Source organism: Odontesthes bonariensis, chromosome 21, assembly GCF_027942865.1.
Source record: "Odontesthes bonariensis isolate fOdoBon6 chromosome 21, fOdoBon6.hap1, whole genome shotgun sequence".
Classification (NCBI taxonomy): Eukaryota; Metazoa; Chordata; class Actinopteri; order Atheriniformes; family Atherinopsidae; genus Odontesthes; species Odontesthes bonariensis.
In genome coordinates this window covers 17,906,222-17,924,709 of record NC_134526.1, presented here as the reverse complement: position 1 = coordinate 17,924,709, position 18,488 = coordinate 17,906,222, and the positions used below count along the sequence as shown (strand labels likewise).

Genomic DNA, 18,488 nt, shown 5'->3' with positions numbered 1-18,488 from the left:
TCCAGCATCAGATGTTGCCGCTGGATTATTTTGTGAGTAAATGCATTTTTGCTCAGAGATTGTTTCTTTCAGGCGCCTTAGTGCTTGCCATTTTCCTGTTCCAGTTGATGTTGCATTTGTTTTTATTTTCTGAAAATCCATTTGTTCTCCTGCAGTACAAAAGTTACCTTATTTTACTCCCATGGTTATTGGGAGATTGAGCCATTTGTAACCTGACCTCTGCTGGTCAATATGCTTTCAACCTGTGTGTGTATCATGTTGAATAGCAGCTTGTGATCAAGAGGCAAGAGGAAGGGCGCCTGCACACTGAATCGGAAGCTGGATATTATCATGCACGGACCATCTTACCGAATACTGACCTGGTAAGCCACTGGGCTTCGGCCACTGTCCGAAATTTTACAGTTACCAAGAGAGCATCAAATCACAAGATGGATGTTGAAAAGTGCTCAGACAAAATTGGGTCCTACTTTATTTTAAAGTTTTTTTATTGTCAATCACAGGCGGAGATTTTCAGCCTGTTTTGTCATCGGCTAACTTCCCCTGAAAAAAAAAGAAAGAAAAAGAGTAGCCACACAATGTGCAGTGGAACATTGTTACTGAGTGAATAATAATAGCAAACGTTCAATCAATCAATCTTTATTTATATAGCGCATTTCACACAGGCAACTCAATGTGCTTACTACTTTTACCTTTGTCTTATGTCGCCTGATTATTCACTGCCAATTGCTTTGAATTCTAATCTCAGTGTTAAACATATCATTAAAAAGAACTGACTGTGTCTAACAAAATGATGAGGCTGTGAAATGATAGCAGGCATCATGCTTTTTTGTAGTTTAAAGCGATACAATGTAACTTCTCAAAAAGCCCATTATGGAGCTCCCCCTACAGGCTTGGAGGTAATGTACGGTTACACTGTCGTAAATACAACACTCTTTCCTTTTCACGTTTCACGTTTGTTGACGAACCGGCGAGGGGTCAGAAGGTGCAAGCTATGTCGACCGAGAAGGTAAGAGTAATCAAATGTACCTGGGAGCGTGAGAGGGGTCTATTTGTTTTTGCGGTAGGTGTGCCAGAAAGCAAGTCGAAGTACTTCCGCTCAGCTCCCGGGCCGCTCTCGGGCCGGTCCAGCAAAGTTACATGGCGCAGTTTTTCCAACTCAGGTCCCCGAAGGGCATAGGAGACAGGCCAATCGTAATATTAAAACTCATTCTAGCCGCACAATTTTTTTCAAGCTGTTATTTTAAGGTAGAAATGTTACATAGTATTGCTTTAACTCGTTTTATTCAATGCATCATTTATAGTAAAGTAGGCTACTGATAGACTTAAAAACACACAAATACATGCTCACAAAAAGTGTTTTTAACTTTAAGTTGTCAGTTTCACTGTTGTTCTTTACTTTTGACTCAACAATTAACAAAATATGTCATCACAGAGGAAATATTTCTTCAAAAACCCCCATCTCTGGCTTGAATCCCCTTGTAAAAATGGAGAATTATTTTGCAAACTCTGTGTTGTTTACACTTCACTCAAATAATTACATCCTTGTCAAATGTCTCACGTAGTTTTGTTTTCGAATACTTCTTAAAATCTAAAAAAAAGATTATCAAAACAATTTTCCACCAGGAAAGCAAAGGTTAGCTCTAATTCAAGGAGCTGAGAGAGTAAAATGCAGATTTCAGAGATAGATGCAGCAGAATCAAAATAATATTTTTGTGGTAAAAGCACCGGTTATGTTGGAGTCAGTATTTATGCCTTAAAGTGATCTTGATATTCATTTCTTGAGCACAATGCATTTTACTTATATGGCTTTTTTTCATACGCTCAAGGAGGACTCCAAATGCAAGACTTTGACCTGCAACGGGGCATCATAGTGACACTATAACTTGAGTAAATGATCTAACAATTCATCCACCACCAATTACTCAGGGAGTAGTGAAATTCCGGAAATGTAGCCTATTTTCTAGGTTTGGTCATTGAAAAAGGAATAAACGACAACATTTTTATTAGGAAGGCAGTTTATGGTTTTTAATCATACAGCTGTTTTGAGTCTGAACTTCAGACTTTTTTCAAATCATGTTAACAATGCATTTATATAGTTGAGTTCTAAGAAGTTGCAGCAGCAATAACTGAGCTGGTAACAAAAAAGAAAAAGAAAAAAAAAACACAATTAAGACTGATATTTAGCCTGGAGCATACAACACATTTTGTTTCCAGAAACATACGTTTTTAGTTGAAAATAATAAATAAGTAAATGAATGAAACACAAAAAGATCCTGCTATGTTTAACTGAAACACGCAGGATGTCATTTTACCAGATCAATGTGAAATGGAAGTAAACATGAGTGTGTATGTGCATATTTTAATGATGGTTTATCAGTGTAAAAAGACTGCCACTGTATCCATTCAGACTGCGTACATCAGCCTTCAACAAAGGGAGCTGATCTCACTCTTGCTGCAACCCCACTTGCAGCAGGCATTGGACAGACCCACCACCACATCGCGACCTTTGCGGTCAGCTTTGCGAAGAGCCTCCAGGATCTCTTCGGTGATGAAAGAGCGGGCGGGCCTGCTGAACACTCGCTCCTTGTCATCTCTGGATGCGAAGCTGAAATCTTTGTTTCTCTGGAGGAGATTCTCTGCCACAAAGTCATGATTCAAGCCCTCTGAAGACTCTTCCTGATGGGAGCTGAATGGGTCCTCATCTGCTGGGGTAAAATGGGCAAGTGAGGCACTAGAGAATCTTTGTATTTGTCTCAAGCAAGCAAAATGAAATAATGGCTTCTCCATTATCAGTACAGATATTAAAGTAGAGGATGATGGAAGTAGAGAGTGTCAGAAGTCCCTGGATGGCTACCAAATCTCTCTTTTTCTATGACAGTGGCTCAAATAGATATTTGGAAAGTAGTTTTACGAGTTCAATGTAGTACATTTACAAACTCTGTAGATAAAATTCATTGCACCTCTGATTCCAGTCCAACCCAACACAATATGACCATTAGTTAAAATATAACCAGGGGCATTGTCTGTCTGCAATTAAAATTTCATATAATTTCCATCCATGTGTATTTCCTATATTCAAATGGATTAAACCAAAACACAAGTGGATAATGGCTTCCTTCAATGCAATCATCACCAGATTAAATCCCATACAGAGTCACAGTTAAAAGGTGGAGATGTACCGCCTTCAGCCTCACCTGCACTCCTCAGTGACCGTCTCCATCGTGAACCTCCACAAGTGAAGATGACTGCCCGGATGAACTCGCGGCCACAGAGCTTCACCCCATATGTCGGGTCCTCCATGGGCTGAGCCCCAGCCAAAAGGAGACACGCAGCCAGTACAAGGGCTTTCCACATGGTACCTCAAGCAAATAAAGCAAGAAGGAAATTCTTGCAATTGGAGGAGATTGTTTGCTTTGACCACTTCTTTGCTTTCAGTCTCCCCGTTTGCATGAGCTGTGACTTTGCGGGTGACCCAGGCGTGGTTTATAAGGGGGTTTGGAGTCATGCAAGTGAGAGACGAATGCTGCGCATGCAGGCCTTCTGCTACAGAGAAACAGATTTGAAAGTGAGATAAAGTGAGAGACCTTTATGGAAACAAAAGAAGGACCAAAGGTGGCATAATCAACAAATGTGTTGGAAGCCTCTATGATCTAACTCTTTTTCAGCTTGTGACGTACATTTGTTACCTTGAGTGATCCTGAAGTAATAATTTCATTACATCCCTCTTGGCTACAATGAACCTTTTATACCTTTTATAGTTATGGATAATACTGTAAGACTGTAAACATGGCAAAGAAAACAAATGGCATAGAATAGAATAGAACACTGTATAGCGTGGTCTCTGTTCTATAGTTCAAAGTGTGGGACTTTTCTCTATGCTTGATAAATTAGTCAAATAAAAACCATTGAAAACACTTTGAATATTTATCAAATGTAAAATTAATGTTCCTAGGGGATAATAATGAGCAGATTATTCAATAGAATCTGTAACATACTGGCTCCTAAGGAAGGAAGTTTATTACATTGTAGTTTATCTTAGAAATAAATAATCCTCCAAACATGTTTACTTCCTGGCACTGCAAGAACAATTAACATTTCATGTCTGATTACACACATTGACATCATTGACCCTGATAAGATTTAGCAGCACATTAGCTTTGCCATTTTAATCCACACATGACCCTGCATAACTTCACTATGTATAATTTTCCTTTTTCTCTCAAAAATGAGCAATTCTGTTAAATTGTTGCAAAAAGGTGAAATGGAAGGATTGAAACAGGACCAGTGACATTTTCAAAGACAGATAACGTAGAAGTCTTATTATGAGTCAGACAAATATAAAACACATTTTTATCTGGGTATCCACGCAGTCAAAGGTCACTCATTTAGAAATGTACAATGGAGATGGTGAATCTGTAATTAATGTGACAAAAAAAGCAAACAAAATGGCATTTTGGGAGGATGTCCACCGTGACACTCATTAACATGTCATGTTGTTGAGGTCACTGGAGGAATATCAAAATGCTAAGGACTGCACTTATATGACTAAATATGTGATGTTTGGAAACAACTTCACAAGTTAGTTTGAAGTTTCAGTTATCCGCAAATGTATTGTCTGTTGTATCATGGCTGCACTCTTTGCAACTACGGGTTGGGAAGTTCGGGCTAATCTAGGGCCTGGCTGTTTTTTTTCTTCCTGTGTTTCCAAATGTCTCCTTGTTTTGCCATGTGTTTTCTTTTCCTTTTCATCTTGTAAAGCCTAGGTTTTTCTGTAGAGAAAACTATGCCAAATTGTTGACTTACATCACTCTTTGTAATATTGTTATGCTTTATTAGATAAAGTAATAGTGTGGTGATTATGTTTGTAGAATCAATCCGTAGTAAACAGAGAGAGCAGCGTTAAATAAGATACACTTATCACACCACTGTTCATTATTTACCATAAATTAAATGAAAATTAAAAAGATATATTCTATTTTTCCCAAAACAAAATGATATAAGTAAAATTATTCAACTGAGATTCAGTAAAATGAACATCGTATCAGGATATCCAGATGTACCAGACAAATGTGTGTCGTCAGCAAGATACATGGTATAACTCTCATCACTATTCAACATTCAACAAAGATTTCAAAATAACAAATCTCTACGAGCAGAAAGTATTGTCTGTACTTGCACTGCATCGGCCTTTGGTGTAAAAATGTAATAATCTATGATAGACAGTAATTTTCCACAAATGGGCGTGGAAGGCTTTGTAGTAAAATTGAACTGTTGCTGTGACTTTAAGACAATTTGGCAGTACTCAGCCAATCAGAGTACAGAAGGAGGAGGGAAGGGAGCGGGTGGGTAGCAACAGTTGCCCTGGTGAGGACGAAGCGCCATAGCCACGGTAGCCCTGGCGACAAGAACCCAGCAACGAGAATCAACAACAACAACTGAATCCGCCATAAATATAAACGAAGATATTTTACCACTGAGGGATACACACGTGGAATCAGAGGTGAAGCGTATGATATATAGAGACACTTTTCTTTTCTAATGCTTCAGCTGAATTGTGCTATTGCTTTTTCCCTTGTTGTTTCAGTAGCCATAACAGACAACTGCCTCCCTCCGAGCTTTGCCTGCAAGCTAACCGTCGCTCATATAACGAGTTGACAGCGTTTTATGAATGCGGTAGTTTGTCTATGCTACTCATTCGAATGACACTTGCTCTTGCCTGCCATGACGACGCAGCCACAGATGCATAGTCAAGCAGGCCGTTGTTATGGCGATGTCAAATGCAAAAGGTACAAAATGGCGGTTGTTGTAGAGACCAGTTAGCCTGCTGCTCAAGTTACCTTGCTAGATAGCTAGCATCGGTTCTGTCACGACAACCTTGCGCCCGTTACCGTTTGCTACTAACGTATCGAGTTGGACCAGAATTGGAAATTCGAATTGTATATACCACGAGCAATCGGTGGTGTTTGAACACGTTATGTTTTAAACATTTGTCGGCTAAACTCACAGGGCACATAACATTAACTACCCAAATGGTAGACTAAATTGAGGTCGTTGAATTAAAAGTGGAATGACTTGTACGTTTTGGGTCCGTGTTGAGGGAAGGTAAGCGTTAGAATGACTCCCGAGAGTTTAGACAGCTGTGGCAGGTGGCGGACATTTAACGTTGAAGGGGCGTGGCGAAGGAGGGCGTTTTGCAGGTGCTTTGCAGGTCCGAGCTCAATTGAACCTTTCTGTTCACCGTGTTGATAAGTTAATTACTTTACAGACGTGTAAAAAGATGATCTCTTGCAAATTTATCGTTAAACCTGTGCATTCAACCACCTCACCTCAACACAGACACAGTAACAACTGTCACGTTACTGTAGCTTTTACTGAGAACAAGTGTATTTGAGCGTAATCCAATGGATGAAATGGCAAGAGCTTCCTCACCTTAATATTGCTTACAAAATCAAACATTGCACCCTATAGGCCTACTAAAAAAGAATGTTTTCAACAATTACTGAATTCCTAAAATCTGTAATCAAAATAAAACAAATTTCATTGCTATTGGCATGACATTTTGAGAGTAAATAAAATGTCAAATGAAATGATCCGAGGAGTAACAGTACTACAGGTGTACTGCATGCATTTTACTACATGTAATATGCGTTTTCATTGGTGCATGTTGTTGTTGCTGCTAATCAAATGCCACATAAAGGACTTGGCCCATAAAGTAGAGTGTTCAGCATCACAGATATTGCCATAAGTGTCTCTGTTTGCACTCTCTCCTTTCTTTTTCCTGTGTCATATTTCAGTGTAGTTGCTCCCCCCCCCCCCCCCCCCCCCCATCTAATTATTTAGTATAATCCTGATTACAGGTAATCTGTCACCACCCTGGTCACAGTATTACAATAAACTCCTTCCTCTTTTGCTGTTATGTCTTTTTTTTTAACCAGCTTAGCTAAGATTGATAATTGTCACGGGCACCTAGGCTACTTTCTACAGTAAGATCACATTCCGCACATGATATTAAAAGTGGCATAAACTGAAGCAAAGAAGCGGTCAATTGAACTGTATTTGACACAAAGCATATTAACACATTGTTTTGTAATACTTTAGCATCTTTGTATGGGAATTTCTCAACTTGTAACACAGGCATAATTATGTGTGGTGTGTAAAAGGCTATACACAGTGTGATTGCATTACAGGTAATGACACACCTGTCAGTGCCCCCACCCCAACATACACACATATTAACTTCAAACAGTCCTCAATCTCAATAAATCATATTTTACCAACAAATAAGGATGTGGAACATTTTTAATGGCCCTTGTAAAGTTTTTTTCCCCAAAGATGAATGTCATTGTTATTCACTATCGTGCACTTTTAGTTTCAAAGCTTTTGAAACTTCACGTCACAAACTCGTGTCCAAGTATTGCTTATGTCATTTACAAGTTGGACTCTGATTAGTTTGAAATATATATGACTTACATTCTAAAGCAATATTTTTGTTTGGAGCTATATTTGACTACATAGCCGCTTTCGGACTGTAGGAACCTTTGGCAGTTCTAATAACCTTTTAATCTGCGGGGCCGTTTTCTCCCGTGTTCGGACATACAGGAACTCGGGGCTTTCTCCCTCAGTTCCTATAACTATTTAGCTCCTTCTCCGAGGTCGGGTCTTTTCATGGTTCTATAGAACGCATCTGACGGAGATGTTTGGTGGTCGGTAGCTACGCCCCATGTCATGCTATCACGGCTGAAATGTTTCCTCATACGACACAGACACAACCGGCGGGTGTTAAATAAGTTAAACTTACACTTGTCTACTTTGTCTCCGGCGCTCTGCTCTCCTTTCTTCCTTCATGAAATGAAAAAGTATCTCCTGACTCTCTCTGTGAGCTCTTCCAGCCTCAATGTTAGACGCCTGATGTGATCGTCCATGATTAATATCACCATCATGCAGAACATGAACATGGTGGCCTCCCCGCTCTCCATATTAGCTTCTTGGTGGTGTTTTTTCTTCTCTAATTACTTTTACCGGGTTCTGTTTTGTTGTTGAATGTGGCGCTGACGCAGACGGCTCCCGACTCATGTGCGAATGCAGACTGAAACAGAAGGACAGTTATCAGAACGAAATTCGAGTAGGACAGTTCTGATAACTGCGTTCTTAGAACGGCTCATGTTGCTCATTTACCGAAGATAGGAACTGAATTCACTAGATTTGATCCTCTTCCCTCTCTCTTTCAGAATGACTACAGACTGATTGTGAAACCAAACAGTTACATTCATTGATTTTTTTAATAGTTTATCAAATTCAGAGCCTCCCTGCCAGAAAAACATAACTTGTCACTTGTTTTTTTTCTAGGGTGATTTCCCAGTATTTGTGATGGCCACCTCAGGCTACGTGGGTGAGATCCAACCCGCAGCTCAAACCCAGGGGGCTGCTGTAACGGTCACACCAGGTCAAGCCGATGCCACGTGCACTCCTGCCCCCGCTCCTCAGTTTTTGGCAGAGATTCCGACTACCGTGGCCGCTCCCACTGTTCTCACGCCAACAGGCCAACCTACTGCCACTGATAAAAACCCCTCTGTCACTCATCAGAAACCTGCATCTGGAAGTCAAACGCAGCCAACAGCGCAGGCTCAGCCTGCTCAGACGCAGTACGTGACTGCGGAAATCCAAGGCTCCCCCACGCAGTCTGGAAATGCTCAAAGCACTCCTCAGTACATCGTTGTTACAGTCACAGGTAAAGGCTGAACTTCACATATCATGCAATGCTTTTGAGTCACTATTACGGGCAAAGAAACAGCTCTTCAAATGATGTATTCATATTTTATTGGTTAGACGCCATAAACATTGAGATGTGTAACCTTTCCTATAGTTCTGACCATTTTTTTCAGCACAAATTATACACTCATGCACACCCTGGTCCATTTAAATATGAACAATGAGGTAATGGCACATGGAATTATAAACAGACTAAATGTAACTCTCTGTAGTAGTGATTCATTTCTTCGCATCAATTTCTTTGGCTTGTTTGAAAGGTTTAACCTGAATTTGAAAGACCTGCTCGAATATGCTAGTTTTGGTATGAAAATGGTAAAACGTGGTAATGGTCCTGATTGATCCATCTTTCAGAGGGTTCCCTTCACTCAAACGACAGTGTGTCAGACTCCAGTCCCCCTCCAGCTGTAGTGCAGACAGGAGTTCCCACACAGGTTGTTCAGCAAGTACAGACAGCCCAGCAGGTAACATATGCAAACACACATACAGCATTCAATTATTTTAGTTTTATTTCGTCTTAAACTTATCTGTATTGAGAGCATTTTCATCTCAACAGAGGTCTGTGGTGCAGGCCACCTCTCAGATAGCCAAAACTGAGCCAGGCACGCAGCTCAGTGTCACCAGTCTACAGCCGGTTCATATTTCCCAGGAGGTGGGTTGAACACACACACACACACACACACACACACACACACACACACACACACGTATCACCTCAGTTGTATCAAATTTGTATAAAACAAGGAAAGCAATCGTGATAGCTTTGCTTCAGAAAACGTGCTACACATACAAAACTTCACAACTTTTTCTCATGTTTTCTCATTATTAGTCAGCTCATCCTGTTTATGGTCCAACTTGCCAGCTTCCCCTTTGCACAGACCTCACCGGATTAGTCAGTGATAGGAAACTAGAGGAACTGCAGCTTCATCATGTGACACAAGAGCCTGAATATCTGGCCTGGGCATCAAGAGACTACATTGACTACAGATTGCTCAGGCCCCAGTCAGCTCTCATTTTCCAAGTAGGTTAGGGACACAAGGGAGACTGCTGCTGTTCAGTTGAGGGATCATATAATCTCCCTGTGGCTAGGTATTGTGTGTGTCGCTTTCATTGCAAAAGGAAACCATAGAGGAAAGATTAAGATTCCTGGTGAGGAAACGGATGATGTGGCGTAATAAGGTGCACAACAATTTATTGGATTTTTGTATGCATGTGTGTTTGTGTGTGTTCTCTCCTTAGGTCCAGCAGCAGCTCACACCAGTGCCAGTGCAACATGTGTACACTAATCAAGTGCAGTATGTGGAAGAAGGAGACAACAACTACACCACCAGCACCATGTTAGAATAAAACTGTGTCCAATAATTTTCTAACAAATGTCGAGACAAAACTTTTTTCTTTTTCTTTTTTTTCTGTTTAACTTGTCCAATAGTTACATTGTTTGCTAACGGGTCTCTTTACATGTCTCTCATCCAGTCGTTCCAGCGCCTTCCCTTACACTGAAACCCCCCTGTACACCCAGACTACAGCTGCCCAATATTATGAAGGTCAACCAACTTCCCAAGCCTCCACCCCTGGCACATCTCTAACCGTCTCCGTGACTGCTGGCACTGCAGGGGGTGTGTCCATGTTTGTGGCCCAGCCCACTAGTGCGACAGGGGGTGGGGCCACTGTTGTGACCGCAGGTGGGACCACCAACGGGGCAGAGGATGGGGCAGGCACCAACGGCAGCGCAGCAGGCAGCTATGTGATCCAGGGGGGTTACATGCTGGGCAGCGGCAGCAGCGGAGGGGCAGCTGGCAACAGTCAGAACTATTCGCACACCGCCCGCGCCTCCCCGGCCACTGTGAGTATTACAGAGGGCGAGGAGAGTAGCGTGCCGTCGGCAGACAAGAAGGTATGCAGAGGCGCCAAGCGCAGGATTTTCTTCTCGTTCCTTTCTCATCCGCACAACCCTTTGATGGCGCACACTGATGATGTCATAGTGGAGTTTGAACAAGTGGAAAGCACATTTAAAAATGTGGGCCAAAAATGTCAGCTGAGAATATTGTAATACTTTGGGCTCTGATCACAACAAAACCAACAGGATATAGTTGTTCCTTTATTTATTTTTGTTTTAACTGTGATTTCCTCCTTAAAGCAAACAAAACTATGACCTCATCATTTTCATATCATTGCAGTGCATGCGATGAGGGGCATTTATAATTTGCCTGAAATGCCCCGACACTATATTGTTCATTCCAAATTCACCATATAGAATCCCATATGATAATGATAGCCAAAGTGTTTTGCAGACATCCCATCAGTTTTCCAAGTCATTGATTCGTTGCATACCAAAAGTTGTATGCCACGGCACGCAAGCAGACGCACCTATTTGTGTTTTCATTCCTGAATGCTTAACTAAACTGCAATTGTGAATGGATTTCTGTTTGTATACTTTAGATATTAGAGAAATGCGTGTGCATGTACCCTATATTAGTCTTGCGTGTCTAATGTGTTCGCCAATAAGCAAGTGAATGTCTGTTGTTGCACATACGTTGAGATCTATCTTCTTGCTGACGTCTATTGGCTTTTCTAATCGCACAAGCTATTTTCCTTTTTCATTGCCTGTGTGTCAGGTACAGTGGTTGCTGGACAACTATGAGACAGCTGAAGGAGTAAGTCTGCCACGTTCCACTCTTTACTGCCACTACCTACTGCACTGCCAGGAGCAGAAACTTGAGGCTGTTAATGCTGCTTCATTCGGGAAACTCATTCGATCGGTGTTCATGGGGCTACGCACACGACGCCTGGGCACTCGGTAAGATCACTAGACACCCAAACTCAGGTACAGAGAAACTTCATTATTAGACAAATACTGATGTTCTTAATTTCATTCATTTACTCTTTTTGTCGTCTTGCTGCCACATTTTTTCATAGAAGATATTAACAAAACGTCAATAGGAAGTCAACACACACCATCTGAGTGCGTTGTAATCTGCAGGCGTGTATTTCATACGCCTGTAGCGGACAGCAAAATGGGAGAATGTAAGATCTTTTTCCCAAGACACATAAAGAGCTCTCTGGGGGTACTGCAAAATGTGTGCTAGTGTAGGAAGAATTGTGGGTTGAGATGAAGACGGACAGCATGTGTGTGGGTGCGTGAGTCTGACAAAAGAAGGCAGAGTGAGCAAATGAGAATTTCTTTTGAAAAAATTTGGTAATGTGCACGTCAGGCATATTTGATTTCAACACACATAAAGAGTATACATGTAGTTTGGAGGGGGTAAGACCACTTAAAGCCTCTCCTCCCACCAGTTTCATGCAAAAACATATTTCCTCCGCTTCTGCTAGGGGTAATTCCAAATACCACTATTATGGGCTGAGAATCAAGGCTGGATCCTCTCTGCTCCGTCTGATGGAAGACCAGCAACATCTGGCCATGAGGCAGCAGCCGTTCTCACAGAAACAAAGGTATACGTTCAAAAAAATGACGACACACACTCGAGTCTCGACAGTCCTCACACCACTGTAACCATTTGTGTTTTCCACGCCCACGCCAGAATCCATGACCTTTCTTGAAGTTGTGTCACTGACTCTAGTTTTAGCCTCTTACTCTTGACTTGCAAAATGACTGTACGCTATTTTAATCCTCCCATGGATCCAGGCATCGGCTAGCGTTATGATCAAACTGAGTTTCTTCTAACCTCATTATTTAATACGTATTTCTGTCGAATGTTTGATGCACTTTCCTCCTTGCTACCATCAGATTGAAGCCCGTGCATAAAGTTGAAGGAATGACTAATGGCACAGCAGCAGGAGCAGGCCAGCAGCAACAACAGCAGCCGGGGTCAGGCCATGTGGACATTAGCACCCAGGTCCAGCAGTACCAGCAGTTCCTAGGTGAGTTTAGTGAACAGACAGCTCCCCGAGTGTAAAAGAATATCAGACTTACGCATCTGATAGTATGATAGCATTATCATCTCATGTAAACAGATGATATGCATCACCGGATTTCTCAGTCTCTGAGCATCCAGTTTTCTTGTGTCCAGATGCATCCAGAACTCTCCCAGAGTTTCCTGACATCGACCTCCAAGGGAAGTCTATGCCAGAGGGCATTGAGCTCGAGCACATAAAGAACTTTCAGCTGCTGTACAGAGAACACTGTGAGGTAAGAACTGTCTGCCCCACGCCTCAGATTAACGTGGGTGACTTGTTCTGTCGAGGTGACAGTTTCACATCTTCTGCCAACTTGAACCTATAGACAGCATGAAACGCTGATGCAGTTACCGTGTGGTCACAGGTCACACATCTCTGAATCCAAGTTAAAAATATCATAACATATTCATGAAATTCCTACTGGGACTTAATTTGACTTTGACTTGGTAGAATTACTCCCTTTGATCCATTAATGTTGAGATGTTTTCTCTATTTTCTCTCAGGCCATACTGGATGTGATGGTCAACCTGCAGTTTACACTGGTGGAGACTCTTTGGAAGACTTTCTGGAGGTTCAGTCAAAGTCAGGCTGGAGATGCAACATTGGCTGTGTGAGTTGTTCATCCTGTAGAGAAACATTCACTCAGAAAGCTGTGGCATTGCTGAAGCAGTACCATTTTCACACAAACCGTTGGGTGTTTTGACAGTCATGATGAGTCAGAGAAACGTCTCCCAAAGTCCTGCCTGGTGTTGCTGTGCAAGTATGAGCCAGTGCTGCGCTGGAGCCGTGACTGTGACAACAGCCTGTACCAGAGCCTGGTGGAAATCCTCATCCCTGATGTCCTCAGACCCATCCCCAGTAAGGGGCATCGTGCCATCATTTTCTGACAAAAACTAAATACAGTTTGCATTCAAAGCAAATTTGTCCATACCTGTATTGTTTAATTTCCAGCTGGAATTAGTTAGAATGAAACGAAATGACTTTATTTGAGAGCACATATGACCCTGGCGTTTCAGATAATTCAGTATTTTTGTAAGATTTTTTTTTTTTAGTTTAAACATTTGGTCTAAATTATTGGTCAAAGAGCACACTGCTCTCTGTCCTGTGGGCCCACGATGGAAACTTCCTTTCTGTTTCTGCCAGTTGCAATTTTGAATACTGCTCTTTCTCACAATCTTTATTTTAGCTGTGCTGCCAAGACAAATTTTTCCCCACTCATGCCATTCAGACACCCTTGCACCCACACAGCCAGGAAAACCTGTTTTTTCAAAAGAAACTTTGCTATGTAAACAGGTCCATGATAAAGAGATAGTTCAACTGACCTGTGAGATTTTCTTTTAACCCCTCTTGTGGTTCACAGGTGCCTTAACTCAAGCCATCCGTAACTTTGCCAAGAGCCTGGAGAGCTGGCTGACCAATGCCATGATGAATATCCCAGAGGAAATGGTTCGCATCAAGGTGCAGCACTCTTATACCAGCTTGCAGCTGATGGAGGAGCATAGTTTTTAAGACATGGAGCCAGCAAGCTGTTTCCATGGACTTAACAAACCATACTGTTACTCAGCATGAATGCAAGCTCGGGACTTATTGGATGAATGAAAATAAGTGGTGCAACAAAATATTTCATGCAGATCACTAGAAGGCAGCCTCTTGTTTAGTTTCTTCCCTGAAACATTATTTTTTTGTATTTTGCAAATACCAAGATGAGCTGCTTTAATGGGATGAATAATTCCAAGCATGTGATTCAGTTTTGGAGTCTGACCCATCGCCCTTGTTCCTTCGAAGGTAACATCAGCCAACGCGTTTGCCCAGACGCTGCGTCGCTACACCAGTCTGAACCACCTCGCTCAGGCAGCCCGTGCTGTCCTCCAAAACACAGCTCAGATCAACCAGATGCTATCTGATCTTAACCGCGTCGACTTCGCAAATGTTCAGGTAGGTTTGGTCTGTCGATGTCGAGAGTAGATGAGCAGTGTGAGTGGGAGCGACTTTAATTGGTTTCAGTCTCGTGCATTCGCACAATTAATTTTTGTGTTCTCAGTGAGTTTTCATGATTCAGACACTCTTTATCTTTTAAAAAAAATAAATCTTTTTATAGGACTATAACTAGAGGTCTAACACAGCTACACACTTGCACATTATGACAAAAAATATATGTACGATACTAACAGCTTTCCCTAATCTTGTTCACCCTCTGCAGGAGCAGGCTTCGTGGGTGTGCCGGTGTGAAGACCGAGTTGTTCAGCGGCTGGAGCAAGACTTCAAGTTGACCCTCCAGCAGCAGAACTCCTTGGAGCAGTGGGCTGTGTGGCTTGATAGTGTGGTCTCCCAGGTCCTAAAACCCTACCAGCAGAGTCCTGCCTTCCCTAAGGCTGCCAAGCTCTTCCTACTCAAGTGGTCATTTTACAGGTACGATTGAAGAGCAGTTCAAAGGAAGAGAAAAAGTGGGATGGATGTGGTACTATAGGTTGAAGCTAAAAGCTTTAATAAACCAATAGGACAAACTTGTTCCATGCTCTGACAATCACAAGTAAAGTACGGTGCTCCGAAGGAAGGATGTCTCATTTTGTTGAATTTGTGTCACCTCTCTTCCTCTCTCCTCGTGTCTGTCCTCGCTTCCTCTACTTGCATCCCTGGTGGGAGGAACTAACACGCGGGGAGAGGAATCGAGGATGTACAAAATGAGAAACAAGAAAGGGGTGTGTGACAGTCAAGCACCGCAACATAGTACTTCCTGTTGTTGTTAGAGAAGTGGTATCTGTCCAAGTGTAACAGTGGCTTGTCTCTTCATCTGTGCTTTCCAGCTCCATGGTGATCAGAGACCTGACCCTACGGAGCGCAGCCAGTTTTGGATCCTTTCACTTGATCCGCCTGCTATACGATGAGTACATGTATTACCTTATAGAGCACAGAGTGGCCCAGGCCAAAGGAGAGACCCCCATCGCTGTTATGGGAGAGGTATCAAAGCACTCACGCACACAAGCACAATAAATAAAGACAATAATGGAAGCCATATTTATTTTTTTTATTTATTTATTTTTTATTATTTTCTCACCCATTCCCCTTTTGCCATTAGTTTGCCAGTTTAGGCAGGGGGCTGAATCAGCTGGACCCCGACAAAGGTAAGCACTGCTTCTGCCTTTTTACTAACACCAGCTACAATCAATCACGTTTCAAGCATAATGCTGTAACCATCTCTGTCGCATTTGTCAACCACAGAGGAGGAAGAAGAAGAAGAGGAGGAGAGTGACGACGAGGGCCAGGAGCTGTCCCTTCCCTCTGACGGGGTCGTGCTGGGAGACGAGTCTCTGGAGCCGCCCGCCAAGCTAGCCAGAACTGATCAGCGAGTCCTCTTCACCACCGGGTCAGCTGACAACTAACCACTGAGGGACGTGGGCTGTTCACACAGATTAAACGCACACACATACACGCAGCTGTAAAAAGAACACTAATTTATACATTTGATATGTGTATATAGATCTTGTCCATGTGCGTTAAGACTCGCTGCATACTGTTCTGATTGTGTATGTGTAGGCACACGCAATCGAAACACACTCGGTCATTAACTGCTGCTGCCTGGATGGCACAACCACCTGTTGACACCAATGATTAATTCCACTGTCACTGGCGTTGCAGTAGGATGTGGCCTCAAAAACCAGTCACTTAATGCAAAGAAAAACAGACCATTTTAACCCTCAGTTGTACGAATCTGTAAAAACTAACTAAAGCCAGGCATGTTTTCTGTCACCGCACTGCAACTTGTAGCCTCGCTGAGGAACTTCTGCTCAACCTGGTTCCTCCTGAGACAGTCGCTGCCGTATCATAGTGGTCTTCGAAACACTGTGATGTGAGCGTGAAGGTAACTACTGCGGGTGGAAGGTGCAAAGTGGATCTTTAGAAGTGGTCGTTGAATCTAGCTGTCACTAATTTGTCAAGCACTACACGAACCTGTCATCCAGAAGGAAGGAGGAAGTTGCAAAAGACAGGAAGGCGGGTGGGTTTGTCTAGTGCGTGAGTGTTTGTGTGTTTTCTGTCTGCTTGTATGAGCACTGTGGTCACACCGCTCTATTGTTTTCTGGACTCTGATTGAACATGCTTTTCCATGGTTGTGCACACCTGGTGGTGAGATTGTGAGTCATGCCAAGTGTTTCTGTAGATATTTTCTTGCGTTCCATTCTTTTGATTAGGGAAGAATGGGTAGATTCCCTCATTGATTTCATGAGCCTGTGAAGGAGAAGTTCTTGTGTTCCTGGAGTGCCTGTCGCACACACACCCTTGTAAAGATAAAGCTACGGCTGTGTAATAGGAACTCCCATTTGTTGCTACAGAAAAAAAAATCTTCATTCTTTTTATTGAACGTGTGGTTTCATGAGAGTTGCTTTATGTGTCATGTTTTATGTTCAAAGTGCTTCAATCCTATCCTTCTAATAAGTTCCTCCGTGGCCTCATTTTCCTCAGAGACATTATTTCCTTGCCTTATTTCAGTATGTTTTTTCCATTTGTGTGCCAAACCGGTTTTCTTTGATCCCGTGTTTTTGTTTTACGTTTTAAGGAGGACTGTGCCTGAGTAAGAACGGTGATATATTCTACTGTATATTTATCCACTATTTTTAATTCCGTTGTCACTAAGTGAACCTCTTGTGCAGTGTATGGTGCTGTGTTGTCACACATTGTAAGCAACCTTTGTGTGCATTATTGATTTGTGATTGTACGTTTGGTTATCAATCCTAAATCATATCTGATGACTTTACCACAAACAGGCTTAGGCCCTGCCTCTTTGCACATGTTGACTATTGTCTTTAAAACTCAAGAGTTATCTGAAATGTTTTTCGTTTTCTTTGAAGTCTCAGACATACTTTTAGTGGTGAGGTGGAGGTGTGAGATTGCACGCCAATGTCTCATACGACTCAGTTCGGAGAATTTGATGAGAGAGGAGAAATCTGATGGCCTTTTCTGCAGTCCTCCCCCCACCACTCATCTCACTGCGTCTCCTGCCAACGGCTTTGTTTTGCCTCTGACATCCATGTTCTTAAACACTGTTTTGTCAAGACCGGTTGGTGTAAACATGTCATTTTGTGCATCTTTCTATTCTATGTCATTAAATGGCTGCACTGCACATGTTTTCGACAGGCATTGCCAGCTTCAAACCAGCACATCATCCTTTAAATGGAGTCCAATTCTACCACGGCTGAGTACATATCACTCCAGTCTTTAACTGATCTACAGCATACAGAATGGTTTACCCAGTAAAAATGTTTAGTCATTTTTATAGTGCATTGTTTCTTATGTACAAAACAAACTGAGAAAAAAAAAAGAAAAAAAAACTATGTTCAGTGGCAGTGTTTTATGAATTTGGTCTGCTATAAGTATGACTGTGCCTTTGGAGGTGGTAGAATGCAATTCAGATGTTTTTAATTTTAAAGATATAAATTAAAGAAATTTTTAAAATTGCACTCGAGTCCGTTCGCAGGTCTGTTTTCTCTGAAGTTCAGGAAAGTGCGCTCCTATTAATACACATCTTTACCTTATCTCTGCAGCTGTACCCAAATCGAGTTGGGTTGCTGTCCGAAATACAACCACAGAACAACATTTTACACTGCTGGGTGGTAAACTGACGGTTTAACTGACCATGAACCAGGCTTTATGGTCAGCCATTAGATGAGAAAAACAGCTGAACTTCTTGCCAGGTTTTGGAACTGCAACTGTGGTGCAGGTGGGCCTCAAAAAGAGCGTGTTGGTTCACACTGGCTACATGAACGCAGACTAAGATTGAAATCTATTGTTACCACGTTAGGTTTCTCACACTG

The 18,488-nt window shown here is 42.1% G+C and overlaps 2 protein-coding genes across 5 annotated transcripts; one reads left to right on the top strand and one right to left on the bottom strand.

Annotated features, from left to right (window-relative positions):
- Positions 1-2,424: 2,424 nt before the first annotated feature.
- rln3a (relaxin 3a) lies at positions 2,425-3,354 on the bottom strand. Its single transcript, XM_075454206.1, has 2 exons — positions 3,195-3,354; positions 2,425-2,702 (listed from the first exon to the last, which is right to left on the bottom strand). The coding sequence occupies exons 1-2, from the start codon at positions 3,352-3,354 to the stop codon at positions 2,425-2,427; spliced, it is 438 nt and encodes a 145-aa protein (XP_075310321.1).
- A 2,010-nt stretch (positions 3,355-5,364) lies between these two features.
- rfx1a (regulatory factor X, 1a (influences HLA class II expression)) lies at positions 5,365-18,109 on the top strand. 4 transcript variants are annotated; one of them, XM_075454019.1, is made up of 19 exons: positions 5,365-5,500; positions 8,347-8,728; positions 9,121-9,230; positions 9,323-9,418; positions 10,006-10,103; positions 10,240-10,609; positions 11,388-11,563; positions 12,097-12,216; positions 12,512-12,645; positions 12,795-12,913; positions 13,185-13,291; positions 13,388-13,539; positions 14,042-14,139; positions 14,467-14,616; positions 14,882-15,090; positions 15,486-15,639; positions 15,758-15,803; positions 15,901-16,045; positions 16,447-18,109. In XM_075454019.1, exons 2-19 carry the CDS (start codon positions 8,368-8,370, stop codon positions 16,505-16,507), a joined length of 2,706 nt encoding a protein of 901 aa, XP_075310134.1. In that variant the 5' UTR covers positions 5,365-5,500; positions 8,347-8,367; the 3' UTR covers positions 16,508-18,109. The 4 variants fall into 4 exon arrangements, with proteins under 4 accessions (XP_075310134.1, XP_075310133.1, XP_075310132.1 ...); XM_075454018.1 differs by having other exon boundaries at positions 11,382-11,563; XM_075454017.1 differs by having other exon boundaries at positions 10,240-10,660.
- Positions 18,110-18,488: the final 379 nt, after the last annotated feature.